This window comes from Pseudorasbora parva, chromosome 22 (genome assembly GCF_024679245.1).
Source record: "Pseudorasbora parva isolate DD20220531a chromosome 22, ASM2467924v1, whole genome shotgun sequence".
In the NCBI taxonomy this organism is placed as follows: Eukaryota; Metazoa; Chordata; class Actinopteri; order Cypriniformes; family Gobionidae; genus Pseudorasbora; species Pseudorasbora parva.
In genome coordinates, this window is record NC_090193.1 from 32,506,596 (window position 1) to 32,520,634 (window position 14,039).

Here is a 14,039-nt window from a genome sequence, read left to right on the forward strand (position 1 = left end):
TGTAAGTCATTGCGTCACCCCAGCTCTAGCCATGTCCTGCTTTTTGCCCATTTTCTCTTAATCCGAGAATGACGTGTGATGACACTGCCACAATGGCTTCAAAAACTCTCTTCAGAAAACTAGGGGTGGCGTCACAGACACTACTTTCATTATTTTTTTAACAGCATGTAGCCTTGTCTAAAGATAGCAAAGAATACGACTGCCATCATCGGCTAGGCATAAAGTTCAAGGAAGCATATCTCACCTCGGTAATGTAACCTCATTTTCCTTGACCAACATTTCTGAAACTCAATTTCAGGTACAATGCACGGCTTTCATTTCATCTGGCAGAAATCCAATGACATCCATCACTTACATTTCACATGGCTAAATGACTTTCCAAAAAAAAAAAAAAAAAAGAACTGCTGCATTCTCCGAGAGTTCGCTCTGTCTGCAGAAAATGCATACGATACATCTGAAAGGCAATACTTCCACAACACCTCAATGAATTGTGTTACTTGAACTGAAACTTTTAACTTTTTTTTATATATATATATAAAAAAATGCAAGTGATGCTTGCTTGGGCAAAACTTTCTTAGACAAAACTGAACAAACTTTCCATGATTTTTTAAGTTGTCGGTGACATTGTGGTCCCTAAATATGGTAAAAAGAGCACACATTTGTCTTGATGACATTCAAGTCTAAACAAATTAAACACTGTGAGTCTTTGGGGCCATTTTATAGCATACAAGGCGAAATTGTTTAAAGAAAAGAAGAGCATGATTTCGCAGCACTGAGAATTAAGTTATGTACACAAATTATTACTAGGAAAATCTCTATGATATTTGCCTGCTGAACACTCATTTTCTCTCACTTTTCAGTTCAAAAACTTGTCAACTAATTCCCAATGAGATGCATCCAAGCGTTTCTTACCTCCCCCTTGATGTTTGGTAGCACTGCAACTCAAAGAGAACGATTCTGATGAAATCTTATTACGCCACAGCACTTCTGACAATACACAGAGTGAAGGAGGGGGAAAGACATGAAATGATGTTCATTTGGGTGCATTTCAATTTCAAAGGTGCCAGTGTTCAGCACAGTGAGTCACATCACCAGTCTGAATGTGTCCCTATCAAATAAAGGAACAAAAGTTAATGGAATATCACATCTTCTGCCCATTTATCCGTAGGACAATTACATTATGATCATTTAAAGGGACAGTTCACCCAAAATGAACATTCTGTCATCTGTACTCACCCTCACGTCATTCCAAATCTTTCTTTGACTTTCATTGTATGGACAAAAAAAAATGTTTTGTTCCACAGAAGAAATAAATTGATACATGTTTGGAATTACATGAGGATAATAATATTGAGTACATGAAGACAGAACATTCATTTTTGGGTGAACTATCCCTTTAAGGTCTGCATTTAAGTTGGATAAGTAATTGTCAAAAAATTTATGAAAATGAAGGTACTGTCTTTGGAATGAAATGTCCATAACTAAATGCCCTGACACTTTCTGAACTTATTTTATAAAAATGCATCTGCACAAGATTTTATATAACATATTTTCAGATTTATAGGACAAACAAACAACGTCTGCACCTGGTGCTTTCATGACAATGAACCTAGATATATAACTAAAAATATCAGAATAGAATTTTAAGAGTGGAAAAATAGGTTAGTGTGCCAGAATAATGTAGGTCAGTGCTGCCCCTCACCTGTAGGTTTCTGAGTGCGAGCAAAGCTCTAATAACCTGCACCTTTGTGACAACAGAGGGCCTGAGGAGACGATGGACAACAACAAAAATACAATTTAATCCGAATGAAAGGAGGACTCCGGTCACTTCATCCCCCCTTCACTGGCTTTACAAACGTCATGTGTGACGTGATTCCTCTTACGGAGTTAGAGAGATCAGCGTCTCGGAGATGTGCCCCTGCCAATATACGCGTTTGAAATTAGGGTCCTTTAATGATATTTAATGGGATGACCGCAGTTAAGAGGCTGCAGGAGTTTGACCTACCAAAAACACTCATCCATCAAAATAAGTATTTAAACACTGCAAACGCATCAGTAGGAATTCATTATATGACAAAAGTGCTTAGCATGACAAAGATGCATCAGTGCTGATCAATTACACGCATGCCTGAGAAATAAAAAAAAATCAATAATTAAAATACATTTTTAATAAAAGCTGAATAAGAGGTGCACTGATAATACAAATCTGGCTAATACAGGTAAGCAGATAATTATTCATATGTTATACAGTAGAGGATAACCAATAAATGGCTAAAGTGTCTAAATGATTAAATAAATAAAAATATATATAAATGTGTGTATATTATACATTATATATATATATATATATATATATATATATATATATATATATATATATATATATATATATATATATATATAATGTATATATATCTATATCAATAGAATAAAACAACATATATAAATCACAGCATTATAATTGACAGCATGAAAAATTGAGATTTGCTTAAAATTACACTACCATGCAAATGTATGGAGAAAATATTTTTAAAATCACTTCTGCTCAAATATATTTATCATATATCAGGACAGTAATATTATTATAATTTAAAATAACTGTTATTAATATGTATGCTAAAATAGAATGTAATTTATTAAGCTGAATTTTCAGCATCATTATTCCAGACTCCGGTGTAACATGATCCTTCAGAAATCCTTCTAATATGCTTCTAATAATATTTACTGCTTGTAAAAAACATTTCAGATTAGTTTTAATGTTAGTTTTTTTGGGGAACCAAAATAAAAAAAATTCAGTATGTGTTTCGGTGAATAGAAAGTTTAAAAGGATAGCATTTTAAAGATTTACTTTAAGTGAGCCTTAGATGACCTAAATAAGGGAATCGGGGAAATGAGCTGCACAATTAAAGGTCCCGTTCTTTGCGTGTTTTCGAAGCTTTGATTTTGATTTGTTGACTAACCCTCCGCCCACAAGAACACACAAAAAAGGGGGCGTGGTCTTGTTGCTCTCCCACGTGGAGAAGAGCGCGCATTCAGCGCTTGCATCTCCCCTTTATGGTAAGAGGCGGGACCTTTCAGGGCAAAGTGCGCTAAGCTGATGCCAATTACAACACGGGAAGCGCTGGCCCAATCAGAACTCGTTACGTATTTCTGAAGGAGGGTCTTCATCGAAAAAGGAAATCATCAGGCCGTTTTTAGGACAGAGAAAACAGCGCTGTACAGATAAGTCAATTGTGGGTAAAATACTGTTTTTTTTACACGCAAAACATGAACTCATGTTATATTGCACACTGTACACATAATCAAAGCTTCGAAAACATGTGAAGAACGGGACCTTTAAAAAGGTAGAATTGCTCAGTTCAACATGTCGGGAAATCAAGCATTTTTTCCTGCATCATTTTTACTTCAAACGACCCAACCGACCACGACCCGAATATCATTAAAAATATTTTTGGATGACTCGTAACCATGGGTACCCGCGGGTGACATTTTGGATCAACCCGCGCATCATTGGTGTGAACGCTGCCATCCGAACCCTGGTGTGCATCTAACAAGCGGACCGAGACCACTGAAAAGATCTCGGTCCGCTTCCACACGAAATCCGGTGCGATCCGAATGAAATGTGAACGCAACACGGACTAAAGACATGTAAAAGGAATAAAAACGGGACATAAGGTCACCCATTTAACCCTAAAAGGACAGAATGCTCATGCATACCCGGTTTATCTCATCATGTGTGACGGAGTTTTACACATTTTATTAGCTCTTCACAAGTTCTCAGCGTGTCAAAATACCATCATATGTAGGCTATGCACATACAATGAGCGCATTTAGCCCTGAACAAAGCATTGTTTTGGATGTTTGGCAAGTTCGGTAGTTTGCCAATACTTAATAAAAGCCGACCAATGTCCATCTCTTTAGGTTCAGTTTCTTTAGGTTCAGTGTTAAAATCAAATGGCAATGTGAACTGGTGACTACATGTTGTTGGGTTTTATTTTTTATCCGGACCAGACAAACAAAACTACAAGTGTGAACACAAAGCAGCCATTTTTAAACCCTTCCAAACACATTAGCAAAACTAGGACATTTTAAAAAAATCTAGTTGTCACTACTAGAGATAAGACAACTATATTGTGATGCATGCCTAACACTTAACAAAAGATTCAATCCAAAGTAGGGATTGAAACCAGAACATGTACAGGTTTCCAAAAAACAACGTGAGGACTAAAGAAGATTCTCAGAAGCAGCTGACGAACAGGATGAAAATCATGATTGTGTTGTTAGGTGACAGAATTTAGGTCACATCGCCGCTTTGATTTCCTCGACACACATGCTGCAAAACACTGCCAACTCAGACAATGCTGTGAAAATTGGAACAAGTTGAAACTGGGATAAAGGACACGGGCCTCAGCACAACACATAAGGGTCGATCAAATAACCAAAACCCATCCTGGATATTCAACTAGAGAGTGATCTAACGATTGTGAGAGCTCCACTTCAAAGTGAAACTATAAATATAGCTCATTTCTATTGCATAAAGGAAGAAAAGTGTAAAAGAAATGTAGAAAATAGGAAACTTTATTCTGACCAACAAAATATTTGAATCAGGGGAGAACGATATATTAGATATATTACAAATCTGGTGCTCCATCACTAAGAATTTTGTTCATTAGCTACATTCAATTTCTATGACATTACACAACACGTGAGTGTTTTACATTCAGTTTTCAAAATTGAAGGACAAACAGGTGGTTATATAGAGAATAGATGCAGAATAACCTTAAAGTTAAATTACATTTTCCTCATACTAAGAACTTGTTTTGCTCTATCAATCTTGGGTTGAAAAAGGATTTGTTCACAAAAAACAAGATAAAAATAAACACACACACACACACACACACACACACACACACACACACACAATGTCTCCAATTGAAAATGTTCTAGTGACTGATCACATCTACATTTTTCAGTTGGCCAAATTGAATTTCTGTGAATTGATGCAATTTAATTAACAGAAATTAAATTTGGCCAACTTAAAATTTTTGTTGTGATCAGTCACTACAAAATTTTCAATTGGGGCTTGAATTTTTTTTTACAGTGTATAAATGTCCAAAAAAAGTTTTACACAGAAATCTTTCACAGATGTACAGAGTCCCTAAAGGGACATGGTGGTAAAAAAAAAGAAAGGAGACAAATAGTTTGGGAATGCAAAGTTTCGAGATGCAAATGCAAGAGAAAGCAAAAGCAATGACAAATCATTTCTCCTCCATCTCAATTTTTTTTTCCACCATGTCCCTTTAGGGGCTCCGTATGAATGAGACTCAATGTAACACATAAGATAGAAAACGGGGAAAAAAGTGTGAATACGTCAGGTGGTTGGGAACTTTGCTGAGACAAGCGGATTAAAGGTTAGTTAGTTAAACATTTAGCTTTTAACTTGATCTGGAAAATGTAGGTCTCTATAACAGAAACGGCTAGACAAAACATGACCACACTCCCACCATAACAAAAAACTAATTAACTGAATATCCCAAAACATGCAGTCCTTAAATTCACAATATTCTACTCTTAACACAGAAGAGCTTGGAGTGGGATCTCATGGCTGCCTGGCAACAGATGTGAGGACTCATTACTAAGTTCTTTCTCTCCAGCCTGTTGATTCGATTTAGCAGAGATTATTACATGCATTTCACACAATCCTGCGCAGAATTTCGCCAACAGCAACATCGCTCAATAAATGCCAGCCAACCACAACAGCTAGTGCTCTGTCCTCGAAATCGAGTGTATATCTCCCTCAGGGCAGAGGCTGCACCCTTAGGAATACTCCAGCAAATCCCACTTCCACGTTTCTCAGGCGGATTAGAGCACCTCAGCAGGAGTGTTTTTCTGATGAGACCACTGATTCAAATGTTCGAGATACTACACCGCCCGTCCCAAAAAAAAAGTTGCTGTTTGGATTTAAATAGGCAAATGCTTAAGAGTCAATGATTGGATCGTTATTGCAGTGATTATTATATTTATAGCATGTTTTAAGTTTGGCAACAGTTCTTCTAGCCCTAATTAATGGAGTGTGTAGCTTTTCATTTCGTAAACAACCATGTAGGAAGACACATCATGGCCATACTGGGACAATATCAACATCAGGCCCAAATTGTGAAATGATGGTTGGGAGGAGCATGAAGGATCATTTTCACACGTGAACTGGCAAACTTCCATACCTTAAATTCATTGAAAATCCCTAAGACTTTCAATGAATTTAAGGTCTGGACTCCTGGAATATGGCCATCATACTTCTTTCTACTTGGGTGTTTAAAAAATTGTGGTTAGAAGAACTGTTGCCAAATATATAACATGCTAGAAACATAATAATCAAATAAGTGATTAAACATTTGCCTGTTTAAATCCAAACAGCTTTTTTTGGGGGGCCGGGCAGTGTATCTTGGCTTTTCTAAGGTGATACAGTTACATATCACAAGGAAACAGATTTCCAATGTCAGCGCTCCGCTCACACATACAAAAATCTCAGGAAAGTGGGTCAACACCCTTTCTTCCCTCTTTTCTCCTCATTCTCTCCGTAAAAACTGAGAAAAGGAGTGGAGAACCTGGCATAAAGAGGGAATGCATTGCACAGAATTAAAGTTAAGCGAGATTAGAAACATTACAAAGTGTGTTACAGGGATAAGTGGTACCGCAATGTGATTGCAAGAGTGCAAGTGCACCTGTAAACAACACAGAGTAAGCAAAAGTGCGCTCTGATTGGCTCCTTCCCAACCTGCTGTCTAAGAGCCTTTTAATGAGACACCTGCATGAGGGAATACGAGAATGAGTCAAGCTGTACTGAATAATTTAAAAAGAGAAAAATATTTTTTTTCTTTCAGCAACTTTGGAAAGGCACCAACAGCCTTGAGGGTGTTAAATGAGTGAATGATGTGGTGATGGCTGGAGTTTATAGTGTAAGGCCGTGTGTCCACCAAAGCGTTTTTTTTTTCACGCAGCTGCCTGGCGTTTTCAATTGTTTTCAATGGAAGCGCCGTGTTTTTACAATGAGGAGCTGATCACTCAGCGTTTTTTTACTGGTCGCGAGAGTTGAAGAATGTTCAAATTTGAGTAAAACGCAGCACTCATCACTGTCACTTTTCACTAAGCCGTCCAATCACAGTGGAGGACGGGTGGGACAGTACTATATAGATCAACCGCCACATTCTGTAAACAGATCACAAGCAATAATTAACGGAACAAAATGATTTAAAACAAGAGCCAGAGCCAATATTTCACACTGAATCTACAATTTTATATAGAATCAATACAGAAACAAACTACCTGTGAAATTAGTAACACTTCCGCGGATTTTCCGTATCATAAGCAGAGTCTCAACTGAAAAAAAAACGCTGCCTGCCAAAACGCTCACAACGAGGCATTTTCAGCAGAGCACCTAGCATCTTCAACTGGCTAAAAACGCTTTGGCGGACACACGGCCTAAATGTGGTAGGCATGGGAATGCTACATTATTAGCACCTCTACCGAGTCACTTCTGCCTTTGACCACTTGATTTAAAGTTTGTTCAAGATGTGCAACCAAAACTCGAGTTTAATTAAAAATCCAGCATTTAAAGACGCACTTCGACCCTCAACCATCAGGTATAGGAGTGTTGCAATTGCCGTGGTAGATGTGTACCGGGCCATCGCAGTGATAGTACAGCTGGAAGACGTCGCCATACCCATGTTCCCTCCACCAAGTGCAAAGCTGTCGGTTCCAGCCACATGAAAGTGGGTAAAACAGTTCCCTGTGCTCCATCCCGATCATGGTGAAGAAATCCTGATCGCCCAGATGCCCCCGGAAGTGGTATTTCTCTGCGAGCCGGGCCACCCGCTCGGGCTCCAGAAGCTGGTTGTATAAGGTAGAGCGACGCATGGCATTGAGGTTCAGAAGCATCACGCCGCTGTTGAAGCCGGGCAGACCGTCTGGAGGAGGGTCGCCTACACGAGACTTGGGATTCTCTTTGCGGTACTGCCAGAAAGTGTGCCTACAACACAGAGAAGACACCCAAGTTTACAGATGCAAACAAACTCATAACCCTTAAACTTAAAAAAAAAAAAAACATAGGGAAAAAATATTAATCTGCCCAGGTTGTTCTCAACTGTTTTTAGCTCAAAAAATTAATAACTGGGGTGAAAGTAGTGCTGTTTCAGGGAGTAGAGACTTCACTGATAAAATAGTGAAGCTAAAAAAAGGTACGCAGAAAACAGCAGAAGAACAATATTTCAGGTGTAGGATGCATAAATCATACACAAGTAAAAACAAGCATTAAGGTCTACTAACAACAGAGAGCTGTTCTACAGCAGAGAACCAGAACCCTTCTCCCTGAACAATGCTAAAATAGTTAAAGGGTTAGTTCAGCATTGTCTTCTCTTCCTGATTTGTTTTCAAATCTCAAAGATTTAAACGGTCACGAATCAGTGTATCGATGATTCGGATCATGATTCGGATCGTCAATGTCATGTGATTTCAGCAGTTTGACAAGCGACCCAACTCATAAATCAATCTGCTGATTCATAACCGTTAAAATCTTTATTTGAGGATTGAAAACAAACCCGGAAGAGAAGACAATGCTGAATAAAGTCGTAGTTTTTGTTATGTTTGGACCAAAATGTATTTTCGATGCTTCAAGAGATTCTAATGAACTAACTGATGTCACATATGGACTACTTTGATGATGTTTTTATTCCCTTTCTGGACATGGACAGTATAGTGTGCATTGCATTCGCTCTCAGACTATATATATATATATATATATATATATATATATATATATATATATATATATATATATATATATATAAAAATATATATATATAAAAATATATATATATAAAAAATATATATATAAAAAAAAATATATATATATATATATATATATATATATATATATATATATATATATATATATATATATATATATATATATATATATATATATATATATATATATATATATATATATATATATATATATATATATATATATATATATATATATATATATATATATATATTTATCTTAAACTGTTTTCCGAAGCTGAACGGAGTTCTTACGGGTGTGGAACAACATTAGGGTGAGTCATTAATGACATCAATTTCATTTTTGGGTGAACTAACCCTTTAAAATGCCCAATCATGCTATTTTAAAGGCTTCTAAATTTGTTTTCAGAGGTCTCCTATTACAGGTGCACATGCAGTTTTATTTACTCATAAGATACATTGCACACATTTTTCAATGATTCTCAAACGACTTCTCAAAAAGTCTCTCCAAATCCCTCCTTTCTGTGGGCTACTTTGCTCTAATTGGCCAGATGGCCCAGTCTGTTGTGATTTGTCTACCGAGTACATCGCCTTTCGGAAGCCTATTACCATAACTGAATTTCAGCCCCTTCTGGAGACTCCTTAAAGCTCAGCGATTGTACACACTGAAAAGCTAGTAAATCTGATAAGTTATTAAACCTGAACCTGCATCGCAAGGAGGACTTGAGCAGGACGTTTCTCAGTGATACGCCACTCAGTTTGAGGTACATTATGAGATGTTTCAACTGTAATTCCTCAACATCAGTATTACCCATCATTTATTGCCATCATTTACTGCAGTGCACATGCGGGAACAGTATCAATAACGGCACATAAATTAGCTGAGCACTAATGTGAAAGACGTAACAAAGTTTGTTAAAACAAATCTTGCTCCATCCTAAGAACACCCGGTAGAAAATATTAAATAATAATTAATAATTATTCATACTCACAGGTTGTAATTTTGGTCCAAATAAACTAGGTACTGACCAATCTTTCAAGAGCATGTGTTTTGCAAATCCCACAAAGAACTACGAGATTTGAGAAGCAGTCGTCAATAAAATGGTCAATTTGTTCACGGGCGGACAACGTACTACATAATTAGCATAATGTCTGCCTATTACATTAGTGGCGTAGAACTATAACGCGTTAGGATTCAAAATGCAAGTGACTCAAATGTTTCAGAGTCAATTCTTTCTTTTGAAGAAACAATAACTAATTTATCGTACAACCTTGCAGAACATTTACATTCACAAACAGCTCTATTACACACTGCATGAAAGGGATAAGGGGATATGCGAAAAACCATGGGGGGGGGGGGGGGGGTTAAAAATGGCATAGAATGGCTAAATCATAATAATTTTGAGTTGGAAAGTGAAAAATGAATTCTGAGATTGACATGAGTTTGACCCACACCCCTTAAGCTTGAGGCGAACTGAGCTATGGCATGTGGAAAATCCAGAAAATCCTAGCATGTTTATTTTGTTCGCTTTTTGAATTGCGATTTTTGGGTGATGAAGCATGAGGGCTGGTGAAAGACCAAGTCCACGCACTGCTCATAACGAAGACTGTGGAGTGAAACATCTATGCTTATTCAAAGTAGCTTTGATCCATCAAGTCAATGCCCCCTGCAGGGAATTCCTCAGAGGTTCTCCTGAAGTTCAGAGATTCTCTCTTGCTTTTAAAAAGCGCAAGCTGGGTAGGAAACAACAAAGAGATTTCTGAAGCTGCTGCTCCTGGACTGTTCATTTGACAGCATGAGAACAGAACCAGACAGGATGACACAAAGCTTTTATCTTTCTCCCAGAGACTCCAATTTAGTGGAAGCCCAATCTAAGTAAGCATTTCGTAGAGAATGCTTGCTAGAGGTCAGCAGGAGCACTGGTAAACAAGAACATGACAACGCTAACTCAGGGGCCCTCTGAAGCTTTGATGGGGCTGCTGAAAGAGCTCTGTGAGATTCCTGTTCCTCTAACCAGTCTTAATATAAAGTTCAGGTAAAAAAGTTAATTATTAATGCATTTTATTATTTAAAATGCTGCAACAAATTCACGTTTCAAACATTGCAGTTGTAAAGATATAAAGTAATACACTTTAAAGCAGTCATTTAACCAACAAATTACAATTTTGGGCATTGTTAAATGCTCTCATGTTGTTCCAAATCTGCATGAAATTTTGTATTGGGTAGAACACATGATATTTTGTAAAATGGAAAAGCTCCAAAAAGTAGTGATAGGCAATTTCAAAACTTTTTTGAACCAGTGATTTGGAATATGTATGAAACTGCCAAAGTCACAATTTCAGTAAAAGCTTCTTTAAGTCATAACTGTTTTGAAACTATATGTGTTTTACCAGTGTGTGACATTTCCAGTGCCGCGAAAATCCTAATCCTTCTGCAAAGCGATTGGTTTAATTGATTCAAAGTTTCGAAAAGCTTTATTTCTTTTTTCGTAAATTGAATACAGAAGGCGATATTTTACTTTGGATATTTTTCTTACACAAACCCATCGATTCACTTCAGCAGGCCTCTATTAGCCCGCGGAGCCTTTTATAATGGATGGATGCACTTTTTTGGTCTTCAAATTTTGGACTCCCATTCACTGGCATTATAATGCTGGGATTAGCCAATATAACTCCGTCTTAAAGAAGAATGTTATATACACCTAGGATGGCTTGAGGATGAGACAATCATGGGGTCATTTTCCATTTTGGGGTAAAATATACCTTTAGTAACAATGTAAACAAATAATACAAATAATAATTTCTCCAAGTAAAAACAAATATGAATGATGAACGCAAGCTTTAAAGTTAAATCAAATAAGTTATAACAAACCAACAGTTTGTTGTTAAAATGACTTTTATTTGTCCCTTTTTTGTCCTTGACAGACCCTAGTCAGTTTTTTCGCCATTGGAAAAGACAACAAAGTGATTCTTCAACATGTCTAATGTTCCACAGAAAAACGGCATACTGGTCTGCAATGACATGAGCAAACTGAGACATTTTGAGTGACCTTTTCCGTAGATGAGGATTAATGCACCTTCAGTCCAAGCACTAAAAACATATTACTGAAACGGTGACACTGCTGTGCATCTCTATCCCTTTAACTCCAGCACCTGCGTGAGGTGGTATGACACAGAATATTTAGACCACTCTCTGTGAGATTTCTAATTAAATATTCATGAGGAAATGATGCTGTATGCTAGCCTAAATCTAAGGGCATGGCTAAAGCATAGGTCAGGATATGTGCATGCCTGGGCCGTCCCTAATGATTGAAGCTTCAGAAACATCCTGAGTAGAGCCGCATTATTCAGTCTTTAAAGGGAATTTGTGAAGTCAGAGTCGAAAACAGCGGGTGTCACCACGCAAATGCGCACCAAACTTTGTAGGTTGAGAAAACAGAATGGCAGCTTCCTGTGTCATCTTTTCAGCTCAGCATCAACATTTTAACACAAACAACTTTTGCCTGCTGTTTAACGGCCTCCTCCATAAACTCCAGAGGAATGTCAGATGGCACTTCCACATTTCATGTCTAGTTTTACTGTCTTCTTTATGAGTGGCAAGACCTATTTGTCTGCCTGAGAGGATGTACGTGCTCTGCAGCACAAATCTAAAATAATGCATCATTATCAAAAACTGGATGGCTTCTACATGGAATGTAATGATCCAGGAATGGAAATGTGTTTATATGCAAAAAAAGTAAAGCATGACATGGTGTTTTTTCAACTAAAAAAAGGTACAATGTAACAAATAAATAAAAATAATAATGGCTCCAATTGAAAATGTTTTAGTATTTTCAGTTGGCTGAATTGAAATTCTGTGAACTGATGCAGTTTAATTTGCAGAAATTCCATTCGGCCAACTGAAAAATGTAGATGTGATCAGTCCCTTGAAAATATTCAATTAGAGACCTGATTTTTTTTTTACAGTGTAGAAAAATATTATTAAATATGACTATATTAAGGATACATTAATATAATAATATAATACATATCATCTATACCATATCATATGATAATATCATCATATTTAATGTCGTATTATTATGTGTATTGTGTTGTCTTTATGGACCTATGCGTCTTGAATAAAAGTTACTATACCATTATTAATATAATACATATTGATTAAAATATACTTTATTAAAAAACCTAGAAATGGTTGTGTGTGAAAATCCCATATAATTTATGTGTGGTTAACATGACAATGAAAATCTATAATATAATATAATTAATATAATATAATATAATATAATATAATATAATATAATATAATATAATATAATATAATATAATATAATATAATATAATATAATATAATATAATATAATTAATATAATATAATATAATATAATATAATATAATATAATATAATATAATATAATATAATTAATATAATATAATATATAACATTTTATAAACAATTTACAAAAAACATATGCCCCCCAAAAAAGAAATGCCATTTTCACATTCATTTCACAATACAAACATGTTCATGACCTTCAATGTTTTACCAAATAATCAAGGTTTAAAATGCTAGACATTTTCTAGGGCGTTCTGGGTGGATATGAATAAAAGTTGAATATTTAGTCATAGTCCAAAATCCTGTAAGAGTAAATACTAACACTGAAGCTAGTCTTAAGAAACACCACTAACAAGGTAATATTTTCCACAGCCTCTTAAAGGCTAACAGATTCAATGGGCTTTTACACATGAAATAAACATTTCTTTAAATAGTTTAATTCTTGGAAATGACAGCAGTATGCACTTATACACAAGCCATTTCTTATGTCAGAACCCAAAAATAAACAAAGAGTATTGGTAATAGATTAAAAACATGAATATGTTGTGAAAGCTACTGCAGTGAAAAACACCACGTGGCTTGTGTGTACAAGAGCCACTCACCTGACGCAACAGTAAAATGCAATTAGTTGCTTGGTGCTTGAGTATTTCAGAGCCTTCTCCTTTATTAAAAACTAATTAAATGCTAATGGATTTGCTTTTTAGGACATTACAATAAGACTTAAAAATAGGAGAGAAAATGAAAATTACCACACCATTAAGGCACCCAGTGTGATAATAGAGGAGGAAGCTTTATTTCACCACAAAAAAAAATTGGCAACTATTTCATAAAGAAAATTATTTTGTAAAGTTAACACTCAAGCTTAATAAAAGGCAAGGTTGCTGGTTTAACAATTTCACTC

At 36.1% G+C, this 14,039-nt stretch overlaps 1 protein-coding gene across 2 annotated transcripts in view; it reads right to left on the reverse strand.

The window, feature by feature from the left end:
- Nucleotides 1-14,039, reverse strand: part of xxylt1 (xyloside xylosyltransferase 1) — a 146,724-nt gene that overhangs the window by 97,671 nt on the left and 35,014 nt on the right. Inside the window, exon 5 of one of the 2 annotated variants that reach the window (XM_067430786.1) lies at nucleotides 4,561-8,026. The exons of the other annotated variant lie outside the window; for it this stretch is intronic. Within the exon in view, the coding sequence (XP_067286887.1) occupies nucleotides 7,630-8,026 (397 nt within the window). The 3' untranslated portion in view covers nucleotides 4,561-7,629. Of the gene's footprint in view, nucleotides 1-4,560; nucleotides 8,027-14,039 lie in introns of those variants that run through there. 2 annotated transcript variants of the gene reach the window in all.